At 46.8% G+C, this 23,965-nt stretch overlaps 4 protein-coding genes and 1 long non-coding RNA gene across 6 annotated transcripts; 2 read left to right on the top strand and 3 right to left on the bottom strand.

The window, feature by feature from the left end:
* Nucleotides 1-1,137: 1,137 nt before the first annotated feature.
* Nucleotides 1,138-3,366, bottom strand: PDF (peptide deformylase, mitochondrial). Its single transcript, XM_003126906.5, has 2 exons — nucleotides 2,747-3,366; nucleotides 1,138-2,061 (listed from the first exon to the last, which is right to left on the bottom strand). Exons 1-2 carry the CDS (start codon nucleotides 3,336-3,338, stop codon nucleotides 1,904-1,906), a joined length of 750 nt encoding a protein of 249 aa, XP_003126954.1. The 5' UTR covers nucleotides 3,339-3,366; the 3' UTR covers nucleotides 1,138-1,903.
* A 110-nt stretch (nucleotides 3,367-3,476) lies between these two features.
* COG8 (component of oligomeric golgi complex 8) lies at nucleotides 3,477-10,311 on the bottom strand. Of its 2 annotated transcripts, XM_003126905.7 has the most exons (5): nucleotides 9,859-10,311; nucleotides 7,924-8,131; nucleotides 6,359-7,186; nucleotides 5,508-5,676; nucleotides 3,477-3,971 (listed from the first exon to the last, which is right to left on the bottom strand). In XM_003126905.7, exons 1-5 carry the CDS (start codon nucleotides 10,251-10,253, stop codon nucleotides 3,700-3,702), a joined length of 1,872 nt encoding a protein of 623 aa, XP_003126953.4. In that variant the 5' UTR covers nucleotides 10,254-10,311; the 3' UTR covers nucleotides 3,477-3,699. The 2 variants fall into 2 exon arrangements, with proteins under 2 accessions (XP_003126953.4, XP_084815865.1); XM_084959739.1 differs by lacking the exon at nucleotides 5,508-5,676.
* LOC146402231 (uncharacterized) lies at nucleotides 3,889-7,801 on the top strand. The gene is made up of 2 exons (XR_014805582.1): nucleotides 3,889-4,008; nucleotides 4,994-7,801. It is a non-coding gene; the product is annotated as an uncharacterized LOC146402231 (long non-coding RNA).
* Nucleotides 10,312-10,493: 182 nt separating the features above from the next.
* On the top strand, nucleotides 10,494-13,808 carry NIP7 (nucleolar pre-rRNA processing protein NIP7; the record flags this gene model as incomplete). The annotated part of the gene is given in 5 exon segments (NM_001048071.1): nucleotides 10,494-10,586; nucleotides 10,706-10,792; nucleotides 10,889-11,027; nucleotides 11,825-11,965; nucleotides 12,172-13,808. Coding segments are annotated over 5 exon segments (543 nt in total). The 3' UTR covers nucleotides 12,292-13,808.
* A 183-nt stretch (nucleotides 13,809-13,991) lies between these two features.
* Nucleotides 13,992-21,542, bottom strand: TMED6 (transmembrane p24 trafficking protein 6). The gene is made up of 4 exons (XM_003126907.5): nucleotides 21,304-21,542; nucleotides 19,376-19,502; nucleotides 17,976-18,124; nucleotides 13,992-14,412 (listed from the first exon to the last, which is right to left on the bottom strand). Exons 1-4 carry the CDS (start codon nucleotides 21,514-21,516, stop codon nucleotides 14,179-14,181), a joined length of 723 nt encoding a protein of 240 aa, XP_003126955.1. The 5' UTR covers nucleotides 21,517-21,542; the 3' UTR covers nucleotides 13,992-14,178.
* Nucleotides 21,543-23,965: the final 2,423 nt, after the last annotated feature.

Here is a 23,965-nt window from a genome sequence, read left to right as displayed (position 1 = left end):
TGTTTAGAGAAAGCCATGGTGAGAGGGGAGTCTCACCTGGGGTCGTTTAATTAACTACTGTTTAAGACACGTTTTCTCTAAACAAGTTGCTAGACTTTTTACTCCATGGGTATTTTTTAACACTGTGATATTTGATTTTATTATTTACTTTTTTTGGCTACGCCTATGGCAAGCAGAAGTTTCCAAGCTAAGGACTGGGCCACTGCAGTGGTAACCCCAGATCTTTCCCCTGAGGCGCCAGGGAATTCCTTTTATTTTATTAGGTATTTGGATTTTGAAGACTTTGTTTGGTAAGAGCACTTGCATTGCAAAATTCAACAAAATCGAGGTAAGACAAGTATGGAAAGAAGCTCCTTCACCTTTTGACAAAGCTCTGACAGAATCTTAAAGCTAAATACTGGTCAGCGTGATGCTAATGTACTTTTTCAGAGTAAGTGTGGTGATGAGGAGGTACAAGTTCTGCTTTCTGTTTCTGTCCATATTGTGACAGGAAGAGGCTCATTGCTTCTTCTCAACTACAGGCATTCCCCACTTTTCAAAAATTCACTTTACACCACTTTTATGAAAGATTTGTATTAGTACCTGTTTTCACTAATGGAAAAGAAATTCAAATAAGATTTTCACTTTTACAAAAAAAAGCTGAAAGCTAAAACAGCATTCAGCTTGTTTTGCGGTGAGTCGTTAAAGAAGTGGTGCGTACCCACAGCTGCCAGGGTGGCATCGACAAGCTCTTTCCCTGAGAACTGCTCTCAGCATCAAGTCCCCATAGCTTTGAACTGTGTGAGCATCTGTGCTTTATCTCAGTTTATTTTGTGCATCTGTTAGCCAGACGTGTCCTAAAGAATTGCTTCTTCCACTTATGCCATTTTGGCCTAGGAAAGGTTTCATCAGAATGTTCTTCTTTCAGATCGTGTGTGAAAGGTTATCACCCCTCCCCAGCCCTGCTCCATGGCCTCCACCCAAAGAATGAGGCAAGTACCAGCTGCCTCAGAGATCTCAGCAGAAAAATCTCCCCCAGCTCTGTTACAGGTGGAAAGCAAAAGGTGGAGACCTAAACTATCTGAACCTGTTAAAAATGTATGAATGTATAATGTATATAATGTTACATCAGCAGCATCATTGAACACTTCCATGAACTGGGGACATTCTGTCTTGTGTTTTACTTCTATAGGTAAACAGGTGTCCAAGACAAACACTCTGTAGTAACACACACATACACGAGCCTTTTGTAAATATAAAAACTTGGTGAAAATGATCAATCAGAGCCTTAATCCGCTTTTTTTTTTTTTGTCTTTTTAGGGCTGCACCCGCAGCATATGGAGGTTCCCAGGCTAGGGGTCAAATGGGAGCCATAGCCACTGACCTAAGCCACAGCCACATCCATGCCAGATTTGAGCCATATCTGCCACCTACACCACAGCTTACAGCAACACTGGATCCTTAACCCATTGAGTGAGGCCAGGGATCGAACCTGCATCCTCATGGATACTAGTCACATTCATTTCCACTGAGCCATGACGGGAACTCCTTAAGCCACATTTTTAAACATAGCCTCCAGATGTTTTGGGATTACATTATTGTCAAATCTTGGCTTTGGGAATAGATGATACAGCTCTTCTAAAATGTCTACTGAGATTGGTTATTTACTTGGCCCCTTATCTCCATATAAAATTGCCAGGAAATGTGTCCTTTCATTTAGGGGAGTTATTTTTAAGTTGAAAGCAATACATTGTCTGTAACTCATTTCAGGGCAAGTATTTTTAACATCTGCCAACTCAGTCTGGCATGCATCGGCAGTCCACTGTCAGCAGAGCCAATACCAAGTCCATGTGAAGTAAGACATGCTCAAAGCTGAAATGTTTGCGTCTTGGTTTTCAGGCTCCTCAGACGCAGCAGGAAGGCTTTAGTCATTCACCTCCATCCAGTGGATATTTGTAAACGTCTTGCTGTCCATTTTATCAATGAATAGGAGGCCCTGTAAGTGGTCCATCTCATGCTGGATGATGCGGGCTGCCCATCCACTTGCCTGCCACACCACTGGCTCTCCTCTAGGGTCCAGCCCTGCAAAGGAAGTTACAACCTGAGTGAGGACATGCTGAACTGCATCATTCTCAACCTTCTTACCCTTTCCCTGCCCCTGGCAACATCAGAAGAAAATGCAGGCAGCAGCCCCTATACTTACTAGAAAAGATGTCTCAGCTCTGCCTCTTAACCAAGTATTCAACCTGGTTCCCAACTGTGACAGGTAGGTTGCTGGGCTCACTATGGGGCTGAGATGAGAAACGATCTTCTTGCTCAAGAGAAACAATCATCCCAACCCCAGCAAAGAACCACATTCTGCAAAACATCCCGTGCTATGACAGACAGGTAATGGCTGGGCAAAGATGGGTCCCACTTCTCCCACTCCACCAGGATGACAGATATTATTGGGGCAGTTATGTGTGTGTAACAGAGTGAGCCAGATGGCACAGGGCAGAGGATGGGGTGTGAGCAAACAGCCGAACAGTCCTCCCTTCCAACCCCTGCTCCCGTCTGGCTCTGCTTTCACAGGCGCCTCCTGCCTCAACTCATTCCCTCAGTCCTGAATCTCCTCCCCTCCTGGGTCCTGCTGATTAGCCATCAACACGTCTACACTTTAACAGGAACTTTGCGGAAACCCTTCCGTGGGATCTGAGGCCACCGCCTCCAAAGGCAGAAGAGACGCACGCGCTTACCCAAAGGCCCCAGGGACCCCACCGCCCAGCACCTGAGATCTGCACTGCCTGGAAGCGGGGCACGCAGGCCAAGAAGCCGGCGACGCTCTCGCAGCCCTCGGGGAAGGTGACCAGGCGGCTGTCCAGCACCCGCAGGCTGGGGTTCACGAACACGTGCAGGGGGAAGGGCTCCATCTGGCGGATCTCGCGCAGGCGCGGCGCGCAGGCGTGGAAGAGCGCGTCGGGGAACTCCAGAGCCAGCACCTGCAGCGGCACCCCGAGCTGCGGCGCGCTGAGGCCCACGCAGTGCCGGCGCCGCATCACCTGCACCAGCCGCTGCACCAGCCGCTGCAGCTCGGGCCCCGCCAGCTGCGCCGGCTCTACTGGGGCCGCCACGGCCCGCAGCGCTGGGTCCCCGACCTGGCACACGCGCGGGTACGGCGGCTCCGGCGCTCCCCGCACCAGACGCCGCACGTAGCGCCAGTAGGAGCGCCGGCGCGCTGGGCCCTCGGGTCCGTCCGGGACCGGCGTGGAGCTGCAGGCCCGGGCGCCGCCGCCCGCTCCCCGCAGCAGGGCCGGCCTCACGCAGCAACGCGCCCGCGCTTGCAGCCACCCCAGCAGCACCACAGCCTTCACCCGATCCATGGCGCGTGGAGCAGAGCCGCCGGACTCCAGTCGCCAGGGACGCTGGGAAGCGTAGTCCTCGGCCGTTTCCGGGATCGCCGACGCCGCTCACACTGCTCAGCCCGCCTCTAGGTGACGTCAGTCAACTTTACCGCTTAATTCCATTTCTGATAGTTTAATCAACCATTTACAGGAAGAATCAGGTTTCCCTTCATTATGCCGTCGCAGCCTCGCCCTTGCCTGTCGGAGAGGAGGCACTGCAGGCCGCCTCCAGCCTAAACCCACGCGGCCGCTCGCGTTCCCCGAGCCCTGCAGGCAGTCAGCCCCTAGGCCGCCCACCCCGGGACCCGCCGCACCCGGTTCTGGGAGCGGGAGGCGCCCGTTAAGTGCCCGCGCTGGGTTCGTCCGACTGCAGCGTCCCCGCGGATTCCACCTCTTGCTGCGGGTCAGGGAAAGCTGGGGAGACAGGCTCGAGGTGTGCGCCTTCGGAAGAGGGTTCTGGTGCTGGAGCTGCGAGCTCCGGGACTAGCTCCTTCTCGTCCAGACAGAAGACCATCTCTTTCTTCGGCAGGATAAAGGCGAGAGGCTCGTGGACAACGCTGACGTTCACATGCCCAAGGTTTCCGTACTTGGGGAGCTGAGTGGGTGGAATGCCTGGCCCAGATGGAAGGGAAAGTACAAAAAGCGTTAAGTAAGTTTAAACAGTGATGTGTCACCAAAAAAAAGAAAAACCACTTATTTCCTATTTGCATACAGTAAAAGTCATCTGTGTGATTCAGGACAGGAAGCTATACTCTAAAGCCAGCTGGGATGGTAATCGGGAAAAGCACTCAGAGTAGGGGGGATGGAGGAAGTGCCAGCAGAGCCTCTGCAGACACCGGCTTCCCTGTGCCACGCCCAAAGGAAAGCTGGGGGCAGGCGGAGAGCAGCCACTCTGCCGGGGTGATGACTGGCCCACTGTGCTTTGGGCCTCCCAGAACCCCCTCACAGGCACAGAGAGAGTGGGCACACGGACGTGAAGGAAGATTGGAAAAAAAAATTTTTTTAAAAACACCTAAGAGTTCCTGTCGTGGCTCAGTGGAAATGAATCTGAGCATTCCTGAAGAAGCAGGTTCGATCCCTGGCCTCACTCAGTGGGTTAAGGATAGGCGTTGCTGTGAGCCATGGTGTAGGTCCCAGTCGGGGCTTGATCCTGCATTGCTGTGGCTGTGGGGTAGGCCTGCGGCTACAGCTGATTGGACGGACCCCTAGCCTGGGAACCTTCATATGTCCCGGGTGCAGTCCTAAAAAGACAAAAAACAAACACACAAAAAAAAAACCCTTCTATAAATGTTTCATATCAATGGAATCATACCATATGTGGTTCTTTTGTGACTACCTTTTTCCACTTAGCCAGAATATAAACATACTGTATGATTCTACTGATAAGAAGTGTTCAAAAAAGGCAGTTTTTTTGCAACAGAAAGTAAGTTAAATGGTAGCCAGGGCCTAAGGCTGGGATTGGGGAATGAACACCAAGGATCTTTCTGGGGTGTTGGAAATATTCTAAAATCAGATGGTGGTAATGGATGCATACCTCTGTACATTTACTAAAAACACTGAATTTTACGAATAGGTGAATTACTTAGTATGTGAATTAATTAAATCAATAAAGTAATTTAAAAAATCTTTTTCAGGAGTTCCCGTCGTGGTGCAGTGGTTAACGAATCCGACTAGGAACCATGAGGTTGCGGGTTCGGTCCCTGCCCTTGCTCAGTGGGTTAACGATCCGGCGTTGCCGTGAGCTGTGGTGTAGGTTGCAGACTCGGCTCGGATCCCGTGTTGCTGTGGCTCTGGCATAGGCCGGTGGCTCCAGCTCCGATTCAACCCCTAGCCTGGGAACCTCCATATGCCTCGGAAGCGGCCCAAGAAATAGCAACAACAAAATAGACAAAAAGACAAAAAAAAAAAAAAAAAAAAAAAAATCTTTTTCAGAGTTCCCGTCATGGTGCAGTGGAAATGAATCTGACTAGGAATCATGAGGTTGCGGGTTCGCTCTCTGGCCTAGCTCAGTAGGTTAAGGATCTGGCATTGCTGTGGCTCTGGTGTAGGCCGGCAGCTACAGCTCCGATTGGACCCCTAGCCTGGGAATGTCATATGCCATGGGTGCGGCTCTAAAAAGAAAAAAATCTTTTTCCTCACTTTTCTTACCTAAGATCTGTGCTATCTGAGCTGGAGGAAAAAGGACTTGGAGACAGCGATTTAAATAAGGAACAAGGTCTTCCAGGAAGACAGTGCAGAACTGGAGGAAGAGCTCTTGCTCCCCACTGCTGAAGGCAGCCTCTTCAGAGCGATGGAAGGCCAGAATTACTTGAGTTACCTAAGAGACAGGGACAATCACTGGGTTAGTCCATCACCATCAGCAGTGATGCAGTTTTAATTAACATCCCTAATCAGCTGACTTTGGATTAATCAAAAAGGTCATGCTTGGTGGGCCTGACTTAATCAGATAAGCTTTCTTAAAAGACTGTAGACGATGGCCCCAGAAGATACTCAGACAGGAGAGATGTTCTCCCACTGGCCCTGAAGAATCAAAAAGCCACACTGTAAACTGCCTACAGAGTCAGGGGGTCTCTAGGAATTGAGGACCTCAGTCCTACAACTGTAAGGAACTGAATGAGCTTGAACGGAGGGGACCCCGAGCTCCAGATGAATCCACAGCTTGGCCAACACCTTGACTGCAACCTCGTGAGCAGAGGACCCACCCAGTTACGCTATGCCTGTACTCCTGACCCACAGAAACTGAGATGTGATAAATGTAAGTTGTTTTAAGTGGCTGTTTGTACGATCTTATTATCTGGTAAAAGAAAGCGAGTACGTTACTGAGTCATTACTATAGGTGAGCTTTGGATTGTTCTAGATCCCACAAAGGGAGACTAACCAGAGCTTCTCCACCAGAAAAAGCTCTGAAACTACACTAAACCTAAGTCAGCAGGTACCACTGTCTCATGGGCTGGTTTGTTACACAAGTCTGGCTGCCCGTTACTAAAGAAGGTGCTCACCTTGGCAAGGGCATCCTCTAGGGCCCCAGTCACATCCGGTGCCAGGGCCACAGGACAGCAGAGGCGCAGATCATTGAAGGCAACTAGAATATTGTTGAGGAAGCAGGCAAGGGGCGGGAAGTCTAAGAGCACCATGGGCGGCTGCAGGGTCCCCGGCTGAGTGACGGGAATTGGAGCAGGCAGGTTACTGCTGCCCAGGATGGCTGGAGCCGAGATGAAGGTGTAGGAGTTCATTTCATCCTGGAACTTCTCCACTGCTTCCTGAATTGCTTTCTGGAAAGTGCTGATAGCCACTCGCTGAAAAACAGGAGCCAACTGACCCCGGAAATCAGCCCCTACCCGGCTGAAGGACAGCCCAAAGTACATGCACTGCCCCAGCAGAGAGTCCAGACGGCTGCCTATCCCCCGGTTGAGGTCAGCCTCCAGCACCTGCAGGAACTGCGAGATTTTCTGCAGCACCCAGCCATGGAAGATGGCACTCTCATTAACAGTGTGCTCACCCACAGCAGGGGGCAGCAGTGGGTCCTCATCTGAGAAGATGGCACGGTACTGGGTGATGATATCAAATAGATGGACACGGCAGGCCTCAATGGTTTTCGTGATATGGAAATAGGGGTCGTCATTGGGGATGGCAGTCAGGATGGAACGGAGCCAAGCATCTCGGGCCTGAAGAAACTTGACCCTCAACTCAGCCTCAGTGAAGATATCCATTTGCCGGAGGAAGCCAATGACACGGAGGCAGGCAGGGAGCTGGATGTTGGTCCTCAGTTGTTGGATCAGCTGGCTCAGCATCAGTTGCATGGACTGGCGCACTTCATTCACAATGCTCTGGCGATACAGGGGGTGAGTGACCACGCTGAGACGGACATTCCTGGAACCCATTCAACTGCCCCTGAACACCACAGACCAATATTTCCACTGCCTCCCCCAAATGGGAAGTGGATTTCCTAACACTGCTGCACACAGGTTCGCCAACAGACATTGGGTTCACTGTGGCCTACAGGCCCTGCCTGGTTCTCCTGCCCTCACATGCTTCCTTATGCTGTCCCCTTACTCACTGCAACCCAGTCAGAATGGCTGTCTTTAAATTTCTAAACCTCCCCCCTCCTGAGCCCTCTGCACTTGTTCTTACCAATTTCTGGTTTGCTCTCCCCTACTCTTCCTGTGGCTGGCTTCTCATCACCTGGGTCATCAGCTTAAATGTCATCACTCCAGAAGAGCCTTTCCTGACTACCTAGAAAAACCCACCTTACTCTCCTTGCCCATTCCATGATTTAAGACACTAATTGAAAGGATGCTATTTATTTGCCAACTATCAGTTTATATTCATGAGAGCCTGTCTTTGTTCACATTGTATCCCCAGCACCTGGAAGAGATCACTTCCAGGTACATGATTAATATTTATCAATTGATTGAATAAATGAATGTATATTTTATGATTAAGCCTGCCTGGCTGGCAGAAGCATGCAAGGAGTTTCCCTAAGGTTTCTGCCTAATGGTTCAGTGATGACCACAGAATTATAACAAGCACATCAGTTTGAGTCCTCTCTGGGCAAGTTGGCTACCTGGATGACAGGGATGGAGGAGTATTTTCTCTCCAGTCGGTGTACGTAGGCTGCAAGCTCCAGGGCCTCTTCATAATAGCTGTTCCGGACACAGGTGTCCATGAGCTGAGGTATCTCCAGGATTTCCAGGATTTCTGTGTGCCGGTTTAGAGTCAGGGTGTTCATCTGGCGATTGGAGCTGATCTCCTCAGCCTCTTTCACAAAATTCCTAGTAACAATCAGGAGAACGTTAGTGGTTCTGCATCCACCTTAACTGCAATTACCGAGCATTTACTATGAACTGGGCACTGGGCTGGATGATTTTTCTGATTTAATCTTCATACCACACCCATGAAGTTAAATACTTTTATCCTTGACGAAATTTTAACCCAAGACTTTAAGCAAGTTGTCCAAGATCACACAACTAATAAATGATAAAAAAAGGTTTGAACCCAGATCTGTCACTGAACAAGCTGTAACAAGGTAGTCTTTAGTTTCCTCATTGGTAAAATAGTAATAAGACCCACCTCATAAGGATGTGAGGATTAAATTAGATCATGTATATAAAACATTTAATGCAGAACCCAACACAGAGTAAATGTTCCTCTAATAATAGCTGCTCTTTTTTTTTTTTCCTTTTTTGTCTTTTTAGAGCCGCACCCACAGTACATGGAGGTTCCCAGAGTAGGGGTTCAATTGGAGTTGCAGCCACTGGCCTACACCACAGCCACAGCAACACCAGATCTGAGCCACGTCTGCGACCTACACCACAGCTCATGGCAACACTGGATCCTTAACCCACTGAGGGAGGCGAGGGATCAAACCTGCGTCCTCATGGATGCTAGTCAGATTCATTTCTACTGAGCCACAATGGCACCTCCAATGACAGCTATTCTTCTTTTCATAATGCCCTGCCTAACCTAGAAACTACAACCTTAACCCCAAGTTCCCTCAGCCTCTTAATCTTCTCCTATGCCACTGTCCATCCTTAGTTCCTGCTGCAGTCTCCATTTCTTCCCCATAACTGTAAAGTCCTGCTTTATGAAGCTCCCTGTCTTTTGTAGGGTATTGGAAGAGTACAGAAGCCATGGTCAAATGTGCAAAGACAAAGAAAACTTGAAACTTTTATCATGTGAGGTTGGAAAGCAGAATTTGTGGATTGAGGTTCGAGAGAGGCAGAATATGGCTCGAGGAGATCCTGTCGTGGAGCAGTGGAAAGGAATTCGACTGGTATCCACGAGGACACATGTTTGATCCCTGGCCTCACTCAGTGGGTTGGGGATCCAGAAATGCCGTGATCTGTGGTGTAGGTCGCAGATACAGCTTGGATCTTGCAATGCTGTGGCATAGGCTGGCAGCTGTTATCTCCAATTCGACCCCTAGCCTGGGAACTTCCATATGCTGTGGGTTCAGCCTTAAAAAGGGAGGGGAAAAAAAAAAGAATATGGTTCCGATAGGACGGTTTGTTTGGATTTTTTGGATAATTTTTACTGCCCCCGAATGAGAGGATTTCCTTGGCATTCTCCTATCAATGAAAGTTTTGGAGCCAACGACCCTGGTCCAAGCTACTGTGTGTACCTGTGTGTTGTGTGTATATGTATGAAGGTGACAACTGTAGAGTGTTAATTATGTCAGATCCAATGATAAGTGCTTTGCATGGATTCTCTACTTAGCGCTCACGACAGCCCTACGAGGCTGCTGGGTTCCAATTTTGACTTCGAGACTTACTAGCTGTGCCTTGTGTCAGTCACTAACCTCTGTGTCTCGACTTCCTCATATACAAAATGGGAATAATACCTACCTCGAAGGCTGCTGTGACGTTTAAATGGATTAATAAAATGCTCAGATGAGAGCGTGGCACCTGGTAAGCGCTATCTAAGTGTTAGCTATTTCCCTCATCGTAAATATTAGCTGTCACAGCTCTTAAAAGCCCCTTAAACGCTGGGCCCGCCGCACCTGCAGCTCTGCTGGAAGCTGGGCAAGCGGTCGAGCAGGCGGCCGAGCGACTCCTCCACGTCGCCAAAGAGGCGATGTATGCGCTCGGTGCACTCGGCGCCGCGGATGAAGGTCTTGTAGTTGGCGAAGGCCAAGTCGCGCGTCTGCTGCAGCAGCTGCGCTCGCTCCTCCGCCAGGCGCTCTGGCTCGCGCCGCAGCCGATCCAGCCCCGAGCCGCTCAACTCCCTGAGGTAGCGGCCCACGTCGGGCCGCTCCCGCCACTGGGCCTCTGGGAAGCGGTCCCGGAACAGCGATGCCAGGAGCCCTTCATCCTCCACCTCCCCGAGAGCAGCCGCAGTGGCCGTCGCCGTGGCCGAGGCCGCAGTTGAAGCAGGGATCGTCTCCGTCGCCGCCATCTTCTCAGCAGCGGCGTCCCTTCGCCTCCCGCTCGGCGAGGGCGCTGGCTCGGAATCCAGGACCGGAAGCAACGCCGCACTTCCGGTCTCCATGGCGCCTCACCCGGCCGGCTTGCATTCCCCGCTGGTCCTCCAAGGCCGCGGGGCGCTCGCGTGACGAACCACGCGAAGGCAGCTAGAGAGGCCGGATTTGAGGTTGCCAAGGAGAGGCGGGAGGCTGGCCTTCCGTTTCCGGCGACTGAGGCACGAGGATCCGGTGTTCCAGCCCAGCGGGAAAATGCGGCCTCTGACTGAAGAGGAGACGCGTGTAATGTTTGAGAAGATAGCAAAATAGTAAGAACGCCCGGGGCAGATGAGGGAGTGCGTGCATGGCGGGGAGGGCTGTGGGTAGAGCGGGGCCGCGGGGCCGGGACGAGTCCGGGCGCAGCCTCCAGCCTCTTTTCTGCTTTCAGCATCGGGGAGAATCTTCAGCTGCTGGTTGACAGGCCCGACGGCACCTACTGTTTCAGGCTGCACAACGACCGGGTTTACTATGTGAGGTGAGGCGGGGCTGGGTAGGCAGCATGGACCCGGGTGGAGGCCTGGGTCCCACCAGCCTCCCTTATCTGACACCTCCTTCTTCCTTACCCTTTCAGTGAAAAGATCTTAAAATTGGCCGCTAATATCTCTGGTGACAAGCTGATGTCGCTGGGAACGTGCTTTGGAAAATTCACGAAGACCCACAAGTTTCGGTTGCACATCACAGCTCTGGATTACTTAGCACCTTATGCCAAGGTTTGTGGGGAGTGGTTTTCAGCCCGCTTCTAGGGATGGGGGCGGTCTAGGCTGAGGGCCACATCAGACTGCAGATAATTGGGCACCTGCGTTAGTCCCTGAGGGTGCCTAGGATCAGTGCCAGCACCTGGAGATGTTCCTACTTAGATCTTGCTGCTTGGGCGTGGTTGGGGCTGCGTAGTGATTGGAGTAGTATCTCCAGCAAAGTAGAAAAGCCTTTTCTGATCTAGTTCAAGAGGAAAAAGTAAATAGGAGGCTGCGGTGAGGAGCATAGTGGGATCCAGAAAAAGCCGTTAAACTGCCCGTGGGAAAGGTCGATTGTAGAGTTGAAGGAACCTCCTAGCAGTTCTGAACAGTTTGAGGGAAGCATGCCTTTTTCTTTCTTTTCCTTGAAATTTGTATTATGAGATAAAGGAAGTACAGGGATGAAATAAACAGCATGGGGGAGTTCCTGTTGTGGCTCAGCGGTTAAGGAACCCGACCAGTATCCATGAGGATGCACGTTCTATCCCTGGGCTCAGTGGGTTAAGGATTGGACCTTGTGGTGAGCTGTGGTGTAGGTTGCAGAGGCAGCTCAGATCTGACGTTGCTGAGGCAGCTGCAGCTGCAATTTGGCCCCTAGCCTGGATACTTCCATATGCTACGGGTGTGGCCCTAAGAAGACAAAAAAAAGAAAAGAAAAAAAAACTTTGTTCATAAAGAAAGAAAAAAATTAACCATAGATTCAGCAGCTAGCTTGTCTGCAGGCATCTAACTATTTTTATTATGTCTCTTGGATGTAATTCTTTGTATTGTAGTATAAAGTGTGGATAAAGCCTGGAGCAGAGCAGTCCTTCCTGTATGGGAACCATGTGCTGAAATCTGGACTTGGTCGAATCACTGAAAATACTTCACAGTACCAGGGAGTTGTGGTGTACTCCATGGCAGACATCCCTTTGGTGAGTACATGTGGTAGCTGTTAAAAAATCAAGTATCTTTTTGTTTAAGAAGGATGTATTTTCAATCTTCACTTGAGAGACTAAGATCTCAGCACCTTTTGAAGTCCTCAAAGAACTATATTTTTTTCATCTGTGTTATTTCCAAATCTTAATGCGTGCTCATCGAATGACTTGAGTGAATCAGTGTCTCTTCTTTTGAATCCCAGGGTTTTGGGGTGGCAGCAAAGTCTACACAAGACTGCAGGAAAGTAGACCCCATGGCGATTGTGGTATTTCATCAAGCAGACATTGGGGAATATGTGCGGCATGAAGAGACATTGACTTAAAACGAAGTCATCGAGAGGACTTAAGGCTGTGTGGAAGGGCCTAGCTTTTCCTGTGTCTGTGTAGGCTCCACCGTCATGGTGAATTTTGTCAACACTGACCTCTTCAGGGACTTCTTAGTTTAACATTCTATCATGGACAAATCCAGGCTGGATTCTTATTATGCAGAAGTGGCTCAAAAATGGAGTTTCGGATCTTTGTGATTGTGACTCAATAGAAATCTGTGTTTTATGTTTGAATCAGAGGGCTTCTTGTTTTGAGTAACAGGTTCTAAATTGTTGGACCCGAGGACAAGAATAGCGTACTTTTGTTATCTATGATAACACTGTTATCCAAACACAAACATAATGGATTTCCTTAATAATTTATTAACACTGTGAAAGATAGATATTGCCATATCAGAATAGTAGACTGTGGGGATTTTACAAATGAAATTTGGATAAAATAGTAAGAGCAGTGTATTCTGTTGCTTTTCTTTATGGTAGGTGCTGTGTGGTATGGAAGAAAAACTTGGATTCAAACACTGCTTCTGACACTTACTAGCTGTATGGCTTTAGATGAGTCGTTAAACTTTAATAAGATTCATTTCCTTCTTTTGTTTTAAAAAAACAGAACTGTCTTTCTAAGCATGGTTTTTAGAATTAGAAATCATGATTGTAAAGTACCTAGTACAGTGCCTGGCAAAACTGAATAAATGGTAAGAATTATTTTTATAATGCTTATACTGAATATTTCTGTTATTAAGAGTAGCATCGTATGACTATAATTTGATATGTTATCCTGGCTTTTACAGGTGGTTTTCTCGATTTTTCTTTTTCTTGAATGGTGTGATTCCAGGCCAAATGTTACTTTTTATCACCTTCGTTTCCTAAAACAACTTCTCTTTTAAGTGTTTTGTTTTAATTGAAATTTTTTATTGAAGTGTAGTTGATTTACAGTAGTTTGTTAGTTTTCAGGTGTACAGCAAAGTGATTTGGGTATATGTATATACACACCCATATATATATCCTTATAAATACTTGACTAGATAAAAAGCACTAATCAGAGACCCTGACATAATTCAGCTCCTCCATTCTTCCCCCATGCCTTCCAAAATTAATTTTAGAATTATTAAAATATTTTTTAATGAAAAACATTAAGACAAAAGCTTTTAAACTACCTGTATTGTAAATGAATTTTTAAGTTAACATATTGCTTACTTTAAATTCTAAAGGTGACATCTCTTAAAAATAAAGCTTTTTTTTTTTTTTTGGAGTTCCCATTGTGGTGCAGCGGAAGTGAATCCAACTAGGAACCATGAGGTTGTGGGTTTGATCCCTGGCCTTGCGCAGTGAGTTAAGAATCTAGCGTTGCTGTGAGCTGTGCTGTAGGTTGCAGACGCGGTTTGGATCTGGCGTGGCTGTGGCTGTGGTGTAGGCCGGCAACTGTATAACCGATTCAACCCCTAGTGTGGGAGCTATGCTGTGGGTGTAGCCCTCAAAAGCAAAATAAATAAATAAAGCATTTTTCAATTACAAAACACTCTACCAACTCCTATTTTTGTATGCAGTATATAAACCCAGTTTTATATTTTTTTCAACTCTTCTCCCGTCCAAGCTTCTCTGTTAATTTCTAAGTAGGCATAGAGAAAGTCAAGAGACTGCTGTATTATGGGCAATGTTTTGATAATAGCATTTGATGCATATGTTAGAAATAGCCAGCATCCAAACTCACACATTTATTTTATTGTCATTTCCCTGTGTAGTTGAGAGCAATAGACTACATCTTTCTAACAAGAAAACTTGATTTTTTTTTTTTCCCCAAAAAACTTTACAAAGGTGATTTGACCATAGCTTTGACAAAGCTTGTGCCCCAGAAGAAAAGAGCCAGGGCACCGTATTTGCTGGAGTTTAGCATCTTGGCTTCTTTGTGTCTGTGGTCGTTGGGATGTTGAAGAGACGCTTCAAGAAGTAGAGCTGCAGGATCCCAGAAAGAACAATAACAAGGCTCTGGGCTGTCGACCACCAATTCACATAGTTATAGTTTGATTGGAGAAGAAAAAAGTCAGCCGTTTTTCTCATGCGGGCAAAGTTATAGTATCGCCACATGTGAAAGATGTTGCGCTGCACCTTCCGTGTACTCTCCTGTGAGACAAGGTGAAATACAGGCAAGGCTCCTCCCTATGCCTTATCTAGCCTCGCCTGGGTACCCACCAGCACTAAACTCATTTATCTGGAAGTTGGATAACTTACTCATATGACCTTATGATACGACATAAGTTGGCAGTTAGAGTTGTTGATATATGCTAATTTTGTTGCAGAAATGGCCTGGACTTTAATTTTTAAAAAATAATTTTTATAATGAAAAACTTGAGTGTTGGGAGTTCCTTAGCATCTCAGCAGTTAATGATCATGATCCATGAGGATGTGGGTTCGACTCCTGGCCTTGCTCCGTGGGTTAAGGATCTGGCGTGGTGAGCTGTGGTCTAGGTCGCAGATGCAGCTTGGATCTCACATTGCTGTGGCTGTGGAGTAGGCTGGCCACTGTAACTCCAATTTGACTCCTAGCCTGGGAACTTCCATATGCTGCGGTGCAGCCCCTAAAAAGCAAAAAAATAAAACAAAAATCGAGTGTTGAGTTCCCATCGTGGCTCAGTGGTTAACGAATCTGACTAAGAATCATGAGGTTTGGGGTTTGATCTCTGGCCTCACTCAGTGGGTTAAGGATCTGGCATTGCCGTGAGCTGTGGTGTAGGTCGCAGATGCGGCTCAGATCCCTAGTTGCTATGACTGGCGTAGGCCGGCGGTACAGCTCCAATTAGATCCCTAGCCTGGGAACCTCCATATGCCGCGGGTGCGGCCCTAGAAAAGGCAAAAAGACAAAAAAAATAATAAAAACACCTTGAATGTTGAAATTAGAAAGCTCTTCCAGAATATCTAGATTTAGACATGTTCTGAGCACATCTTTGCCTCTCCTGGTGATATCTTTAAATCTTTGTATCTAATAGAGATAAAGCCCTGCGATTTTTTTATTAAAGGGCCAGTCTCTGTTGCAGTTACTAAACTCTGCCACTGTAGCACGAGAGCATCCATAGACAATATGTACAGTTAGCTGTTCCTCAGTATCTTTGGGGAGATTGGTTCCAGGACCTACAGTGGATGCTCAAGTCGCATAGTCAGCCCTCCATATCAGCAGATACAGAGGGCCAACTATAATTGCAAATGAGCATGGCTGTGTTCCAGTAAAATTTCATTTACAAAATCATGCAGTGGGCTTTTATGCACCAAGAAGAGTATCAAGAAAGTGAAGACGGGAATTCCCTTGTGGGCCAGTGGATTAAGGATCTGGCATTGCTGTGGCTCTGGTTACAGATGTGGCATGGGTTCAGTCCCTGGCTGGGGAACTTCTGCATGCCGTGGGTGAGGCAAGGAAAAAAAGAAAAGTTCCCAAAGAATGGGAGGAAGTACTTGCAAATCGTATATCTGATAAGGGATTTGTATCCAGAATATGTAAAGAACTCTTAGAACTCACCAATAAAAAGACAATCAGGGAGTTCCCGTCGTGGCGCAGTGGTTAACGAATCCGACTAGGAACCATGAGGTCGCGGGTTCGGTCCCTGCCCTTGCTCAGTGGGTTAACGATCCGGCGTTGCCGTGAGCTGTGGTGTAGCTTGCAGACGCGGCTCGGATCCCGAGTTGCTGTGGCTCTGGTGTAGGCCGGTGGCTACAGCTCCGATTCAACCCTTAGCCTGGGAACCTCCATATGCCGCGGGAGCGGCCCAAGAAATAGCAACAACAACAACAAAAAAAAAAAAAAAGAAAGAAAGAAAGACAAAAGACAAAAAAAAAGACAATCAGGAGTTCCACTGTGGCTCAGCAATAATGAAGCCGACTAATATCCATGAGGACACAGGTTCTATCTCTGGCTTCACTCAGCAGGTTAAGGATCTGATGTTGCCGTGAGCTGTAGTATAGGTTGAAGATGCAGCTCAGATCTGGCATGGCTGTGGCTGTGGTGTAGGCCAGCAGCTATAGCTCCAGTTTGACCCCTAGCCTGGGAACTTCCATATGCTGTGGGTATGGCCCTAAAAAGACAAAGACAACCAGATTTTTAAATGGGCAAAGGATTTGAATAGACATTTCTCCAAAGAAACTATACAGAAGGCCAAAAAGCACATGAAAAGATGCTCAATATCATTAGTCATTAGGGAGATACAAATCAAAAACCACACACCCAGAGTTCCTGTCGTGGCGCAGTGGTTAACGAATCCAACTAGGAACCATGGGGTTGCGGGTTCAGTCCCTGCCCTTGCTCAGTGGGTTAATGATCCGGCGTTGCCGTGAGCTGTGGTGTAGGTTGCAGACGCGGCTCGGATCCCGCGTTGCTGTGGCCCTGGCGTAGGCCGGTGGCTACAGCTCCGATTGGACCTCTAGCCTAGGAACCTCCATGTGCCGCAGGAGCGCCCCAAGAAATAGCAAAAAGACAAAAAAAAAGACAACAAAAAAAACCACACACCTTAGGATGGCTGTAGCAAGAAGGACAATAATGTTCTAGCAAGGATATGGAGAAATTGCAAGCCTCATACACTGCTGGTGGGAGTGTAAAGCTGTTTAGCCACTGTGGAAATTAGCAGATCCCCATCTAAGTTAAAAAGTTACCAAAGAATATACCACTTAGCTGTGTACAAAAATGAAAACATATTCACACAAAATTTTTATGTAAATGCTTATAGCAGAATTATTCATGATAGCCAAAAAATGAAAATAACCAGCTGATAAATGGGTAAAATGTGGTATATGTACACAATAGAATACTATTCATAAAAGGACTAAAGTAGTAATACATGCTACAATGTGGATGAACCTTGAAAACATGCTGAATGAAAGAAGCCAAACACAAAAGGCCACATTGTATGATCCCACTCCTATGAAATGTACAGAACAGACAAATCTATAGAGACAGAAAGTAGATTAGTGAGGGATTACCCAGGGCTGGAGGGCATAGAGAACAGAGAGCGAATAATAGGTACGCAGTTTCTTTTTGGGGTGATGAAACTGTTCAGGAATTCAGTGCTGGTAATGGTTGCAGGAACTTGTAAACCACTAAGCTGTACACTTGAAATGGTGAGTTATATCTGAATTAAAACCAAACAGGCAATGGGCCAGATTTGGCCTGTGAGCCATTATTTGCCAATCCCTGGCATAAAACAAGTGAGGAATTTCAAGAGCTTCAAGTCACAAAATTAAGGGCTTCAAATCCCTTTGCCTGTTTGGTTTTTACCCAGATGAGCCCTCACTCAAATATTTCTCCCATGATATAAATTCCAATCTTCCCTCCAAATTTTGTTTGCTTTTTGGTTTTTTGTTTGTTTTTTTTTTCTTCAGGTTTTGTTTTTTTTTTCCCCTTTTGCTTCTTAGGGCCACACCTGCAGCATATGGAAGTTCCCAGGCTAGGGGTCGAATCAGAGCTGTAGCTGTGGGCCTATACCACAGCCACAGCAACACAGGATCTGAGCCGCATCTGCAGCCTACACCACAGCTCACAGCAATGCCAGATACTTAACCCACTGAGCAAGGCCAGGGATCAAACCTGCGTCCTCATGGATACTAGGGTTGGGTTTGTTACTACTGAGCCACAGTGGGAACTCCTCTTCCCTCCAAGTTTAAAATCAGTTTCCATGGATGTTTCTCTCCCACAAAACAGTTACCTCAATTGCATCCAGAGTGTCATTCAGTTGTTTTCTTTCACTCTCTTTGTGGTCCGTCTCAGGTCCCTCATAAAAGACTCCAAAATTGAGGTACACTTGCACAGAACCAAAGCGATTTTGCTGATTTTTTAGACATAGCTGATAGAAACCTGTAGGAATCCCTAGATCATTACCAGGTCTTGATCTCTTTGTTGCTCTCCCACCCTCTACATTTCCCTGGAGATAGCTGTTCTCCAGGATTAATTGTGCTACTATAGCACCTTCTTCTTACTTAGGAAGCCCAAAAATCCGGTTTTTGATGCGGAAGATACTGATCTTGCATGAAACTTACTTGGCTAAATATCATTTATAATAATTATGCTTTGCCAATTAGTAACTATATACTGGGTGGAAAAAAACAGTGTTTTCTTCCTCCTTTTCAACCTGTTATTCCCATATCTCTTAAGGAATTTCTGCTCAGCAAATGGAGTGAAAATTAAGAGCATAGTGTTTGCCTGCCTGTACACTGTTAGAGCTGGGATACCATCTTAAACTTGAAACTAGGGAGAAATTGCTGCTTTGTGAATGAAGAGGCTGTGGTTTGGAGGTATGCACTGGTGCTGGTTCTCAACCGGGGGTTGCCTCGCGGGTGGCGGTGAGGGAGGAGTGGGGTGGAGCAGCATTAGAAAAGTGTGGCAGTATATTTGATTGTCAGAATGAATGGAGGGTCCCGCTGCGATGTGGGGACCAAAGATGCAAAATAAAAATGCTGACAATCCTGTGCTATACATTGAAGGATTGTTTTATGTCCTTGTTGAGAAACACTGTCTTTTGTTGTACACTTGGCTGATAGAGAGGACAGGTAAAACCGACTGGTGCTGTTCAGGGTAAGGACATGTTGATCTGGCTGTAGGAATTTTCTAGTGACTGGAGAGGTGCTTCGTTGTAGAATGTGGATATTTTTCATGGCCATGCACTTCCTTTTGTTGAGTCTGCTTTTTGGTAACTGGCTCAAGAGTCCTTATGACTGGAAAGAAATATCCTATGATAAATTTATTAATTGGAATTCTGTATCATAAATGGATCTGCCTATTTTGATCACTTTCCCGTAACCTGGTCAGTTGGAGATGACCAGATAAAATTGAGCTTCTGGACCCTGGAGTTATAATAAGAGTCACCTGGAAACTGCCTCCAAACTGCCAGTGGGCTGCTGATTAATGTGCTTGGCCATTGGCATTTTCCAGGAAATCTAGTTTTTGGTGTCGAAGGCTAAATTTCTTTTCCTACTGTTTCACCATCCATTTGTGAATACGCCACAGAGTTTTTATACTTCAGGTACTTAATTTCAATATTTCCTCACTATTTTCCAAGTTTCAAAGAAACATGTGATTATTGTAATAGCCGTGATGATGAAAACAGACCTGTCTCTTGGGTAGAGAAGTTAATCTGGCCCCGAACATTCTTAGAGGTGTCTATGAGGAAACCCTGTGGGGTATGTGCAGTGGCAGCAACATGCCGGTCATGTGACATTCCCACTGTCCGCTGAACCTGCCAAGACACATTAAAGAGGGAGAAAAGTCGCTGCTCCATCATCAGGAAGTGAGGTGAATGGTGAGATTGACCCCCAGTGACCATCAGCACTGTGGTTCCCAATCAGGAATGGTACCACCCAAACCCCTACTTTGGATTTGGGTTGAGACGATGGTGGTGTGAGTAGGGGAGGGGACAGCGATGCTAGAAGCAGTATTGCAGGACAAAGAATTGCCCAGAATGCCAGTAGCACCCCTGGTAAGACATGTCTCAGACCATAGTATAGCTGGCAGGTATTAGTAGGTATGTATGAATCTGGCTGTAGAGTTCTTGGCTAAACTTGCTTGATGTTGACTTCTTTGGTAGTATCCTAGCCTTGGGCTCATGTGATACTTGATGGCAAATACTTTGGCACTCAGTAGGTACTTCTGTTCAAGCTGGGTCTTGATAAACCCAGGCTACAGTGAGCTGACTGGTAGCTGCTATTTTATCTTAAATTCAGAGATTAAAAAAAATCTCTAAGTTAGTTTAAAATAAATATTAAGCTACTCTGGAGTGGAAGAAGATCAATATAGTCTTTTATTGTGTAAATACAATTTAGGTTTCTAAGATAAAAAAAGAAACAATGGAGCTCCTGTGGTGGCTCAGCAGGTTAAGAACTCGACATAGTGTCTGAGGATACAGGTTCAAACCCTGGCCTCACTCAGTGGGTTAAGGAGCCATTGTTGACGTAAGCTGCAGTGTAGGGTGCAGATGTGGCTCAGAACCTGCATTGCCATGGCTGTGGCACAGGCCTCAGCTGCAGCTCCAATTCAACCCCTAGTCCAGGAACTTCCATATGCTGCAGGTGCAGCCCTAAAAAGAAAAAACAAACAAACAAAAAAAAAAAACAAAGGAGATGAACAGCTTCTAAGTTTATCCAGACCATCCTTGGATACCTGGTGTGCGACCACAGCATGGATTAAAGTACTTGGCCTCTGGAGTTCCCGTCGTGGCTCAGTGGTTAACGAATCCGACTAGGAACCATGAGGTTGCAGATTCAATCCCTGTCCTTGCTCAGTGGGTTGAGGATCCGGTGTTGCCGTGGGCTGTGGTGTAGGTCACAGACATGGCTTGGGTCTGGTGTTGCTGTTGCTGCGGCTCTGGCGTACGCTGGCAGCTGTAGCTCCAATTAGACCCCATAGCCTGGGAACCTCCATATGCAGTGAGTGCAGCCCTAAAAAGACAAAAAAAAAAAAAAAAAAAGTACTTGGCCTCTGAACAGGCAACTTGAAAACATTTACATTCCAAAAAGAAATTGGACTGTCTGACAGAATAGAGGAAACCTGAGCCAGTGATTCTCTAATTTGCTGGAATTACCCCTAAAGGCAAGAGAGTAAATGCTGCTCCCCTAGCCTCATAAACTGAAGCATCTTTGAAATCTCTGGGTCTGTCACCAAAATTCGTGTGACTTTTCATTCAACGTGGTACCATATCCATGTTGTTTTAATATTTTTAAAATATATTCTTTTCCCTCTTATCTCCAAATGCGAGTAAGTGGGATGATTACCTTTCCAGGAAGAGGCACCTGGTTTGTCCCATGACTTTTGAGTGCAGTTTCACAGCCCCCAATTTGAGAAGCCAAGCCATATGTTTTAGTGATTCACACATCAAGAGTTTCCAGCTAACTGCAGCCTGATTTCATTAACAGGTAGGGAGTCACAGCATACAAGTCAACTAGAACCTTGTGTTCATTTAAAACATGACCCCCATTACAAAAGGAAGTTAACAAACAAGAAAAACAAGTCCCCAGTATGGCCAGAGGGGCCCAGGTACCCACCTCATAACTGAAATAGAAATATCCGGTCTGGTGGGCAAATTGCCAGAAGCATTCTGTGCCTCCTGGAGGGATCATGATGGCAAAGTCATGCTGATCCGCTCCCCGGAAGAGTGGCTGATCGCTGGAGCCACTAAGGGGTCCTGTCTTCTGGCTCCTAGCAGAAGTTACTAGGTTCAGAACCACCAGTCCAGCTCCAAAGAGCAGGGGAAACATGCTGCTCTCCAGAGATTCCTCTAACTGCCTGCAGCCCCTGGAACCAAGGCGTTTAGACAGCTGCTGGGGTAATCATTAACTCCTCAAGGCACACCTAGGCCAGTCTCAGGGCCACACACACACAGATATTCCAGAATAGAACTGGCATGATACCCCGTGTTTGGCTCACAGGAAGAAAGTTTTGACTTTCACCTCAAAAACTCAGTGGCTTACCAAACCTACTTCACGGTACCAGGTAGAATCTACTACTTCAGAAGAGATTTCCAGCCTTCTTTGGGCTGTCATTTTTCAGTTCTCACCTCTTGGGGATAACCCTTTTGGGCAAGTTTATTTGCACCCATCTGCACGTACCGACTCATTTCTCAGTACACAGTGGTTGGGGAGATTTTTCTCTCCTACCCGAATCAAATTGCTGAAGGATACCTGTTGCTCCTCTAACACACGTGGGTCAACACCTGTTTCCATGGACTTCTTTCTGCCCAGTGCTACAGCTTAAGAGAGCAAAGCGCAACATGGAAGTATGTGCAGAAATTTAAATGGATGAATAGAGACAGTAGTCAGATCCTTCCACTACTAATCCTCAGCCTTCTGCTACCTTCCACCTATTGACACATTCATCTAAAACCATATAGGAGGAGTTCCTGCTGTGGTGCAGTGGGATTGGTGGCATCTCTGCAGTGCCAGGACGCAGGTTCAATCCCTGGCCTGGCCAGTGGGTTAAAGGATTTGGCATTACCATAGCTATAGTGTAGGTCACAACTGTGGCTCAGATGTGATTCCTGGCCCCAAAACTTCATATGCTGCAGTGAGGCCAAAAAAAGAAACAAGTAAATAAATACATAAATAAACTATATAGGAGTTACCAGTGTGGTACAGTAGGTTAAGGACCTGGCTGGCGTTGTCACTGCAGCAGCTTGGGTTCGATCCCTGGCCCTGGAACTTCCACATGGTGTGAGCATGGTCAAACCAAAAAAAACAAAAAACGGAGGAGTTCCCATTGTGGCGCAGCAGAAACGAATCCAACTAGGAACCATGAGGTTGCGGGTTCAATCCCTGGCCTTGCTCAGTGGGTTAAAGATCCGGTGTGAGATGAGGTGTAGGTTGCAGACGAGGCTCAGATCTGGTGTGGCTGTGGCATAGGCTGGCAGCTGTAGCTCTGATTCAGCCCCTGGCCTGGGAACCTCCATATGCCATGGGTGTGACCCTAAAAAGCAAAAATAAAACAAAATAAAAAACCACTATACAAGACCCAAAAAACCTGTTCAAAACCCACTTACAGACTATTGTTCAAACCCAAACTTTTGTTCTTTTATCTGTGACTTCTTCAGCACCCACAGGGGAAAAGAGGCTCATTGAATACCCACTGACTTCACGGCTGGCACTGAACTGAGATTTACCTGAATCTTATAACGGCCTTCAAGGGCAGTATCATTACCTGCTACATTAGGGATGAGGAAATGGACATCCAGAGATTGCGGTGGCTAACTCGCCATCTACAGGCACAGCTGGCATAGCCTGAGCCCTGAATGGGCCTCACATTCTTACCCATCAGGACAGTGTGTCATTCTCTGAGTTCTGACAACGTCTAAATGTTCTTATCTTAGCCATAATCTTAAAAAACAAAACAGTATGAGTACCTGCTAACTAAGTATTGCTTCAGAAATGTATCACGTTGACTCTAAGTGGTAACTGTCACAAGCTGTGTTTTACGTTATGAAGAGCAGACTTCATGATTGTGTTCAGTTCCAGCAAAGGCCAGATGACACCACAGTGCTCTGGAGGGACAGTGGGTCTGCTGCAGTTGCGCCAAGGTGGAGGTGGGAGAGACTGGGATCATTCTCAGTACACAGTGGCACCGGCATCATCCCCGCTGGAGTCCCACCACCGCCACCGTCCTAACACTACTCACGTCATGAGCATCGACTTCAGCCAAACAATCATCAGTTCATGGTTCTACAGAAACTGTTGGCAGTTTGTACACATTTCATAACACTATAATAAAAATAACATTGAAGTTACGTTAGAAAATGTTAATGGGTCTGTGCTTTTCTCAGATTTGAGAAACACTGCTTAGAATATATTGCTTCCTCATATGTATCGGTCTCACTCTTCTCCCTAGAGAGCACCCACCTAATGATGTGAGAGTGGAAGGGGAGAAAGCTGCATTCTAAAGCTTGGTTTGGAGGGAGAGTAGCCTCACCCAGATGGAGCGGAGATCCAGTTCTCACCTTCTCAGTGTGGTTTCATTTGGGGTTAACTGCTGGAAACAGCAGGACCAAACATGCACTTCACAGTAATAAAGCTGTATAAAGGTTCCACATTTTAACTGCAGGATGAATTTTTAACCTTAGCATTTCTTTACATCTTGCCTTTCACTCACTCAGAAGTGAGAAAAAAGGAATTCTTTTGACTCCAGAGGTATGTTACGTGACGAAACAGAGGAATTAGG

The sequence above is a fragment of the Sus scrofa genome, chromosome 6 (genome assembly GCF_054392235.1).
Source record: "Sus scrofa isolate SSC_HxYL_T2T_F1_AM1 chromosome 6, Sscrofa_HxYL_maternal_Yorkshire_Landrace_v2.0, whole genome shotgun sequence".
NCBI classification, from domain to species: Eukaryota; Metazoa; Chordata; class Mammalia; order Artiodactyla; family Suidae; genus Sus; species Sus scrofa.
The sequence above is the reverse complement of the archived record's forward strand: the minus strand, read 5'-3'. Positions and strand labels throughout refer to the sequence as shown.

Excerpts from the sequence above, each read along its gene's own strand:
- PDF (XM_003126906.5), bottom strand. The coding sequence starts at position 3,338 with ATGGATCGGGTGAAGGCTGTGGTGCTGCTGGGGTGGCTGCAAGCGCGG. Across the intron at positions 2,062-2,746 it reads CCAGGCAGTGCAGATCTCAG|GGCTGGACCCTAGAGGAGAG; the intron begins GTGCTGGGCGGT and ends CTTCCTTTGCAG.
- COG8 (XM_003126905.7), bottom strand. The coding sequence starts at position 10,253 with ATGGCGGCGACGGAGACGATCCCTGCTTCAACTGCGGCCTCGGCCACG. Across the intron at positions 5,677-6,358 it reads TAGAGGATGCCCTTGCCAAG|GTAACTCAAGTAATTCTGGC; the intron begins GTGAGCACCTTC and ends CCTGTCTCTTAG. Across the intron at positions 3,972-5,507 it reads TCAGATAGCACAGATCTTAG|GCATTCCACCCACTCAGCTC; the intron begins GTAAGAAAAGTG and ends CATCTGGGCCAG.
- TMED6 (XM_003126907.5), bottom strand. The coding sequence starts at position 21,516 with ATGTTTCCCCTGCTCTTTGGAGCTGGACTGGTGGTTCTGAACCTAGTA. Across the intron at positions 18,125-19,375 it reads CTTCTCTACCCAAGAGACAG|GTTTCTATCAGCTATGTCTA; the intron begins GTCTGTTTTCAT and ends GGATTCCTACAG. Across the intron at positions 14,413-17,975 it reads ACACTCTGGATGCAATTGAG|GAGAGTACACGGAAGGTGCA; the intron begins GTAACTGTTTTG and ends CTTGTCTCACAG.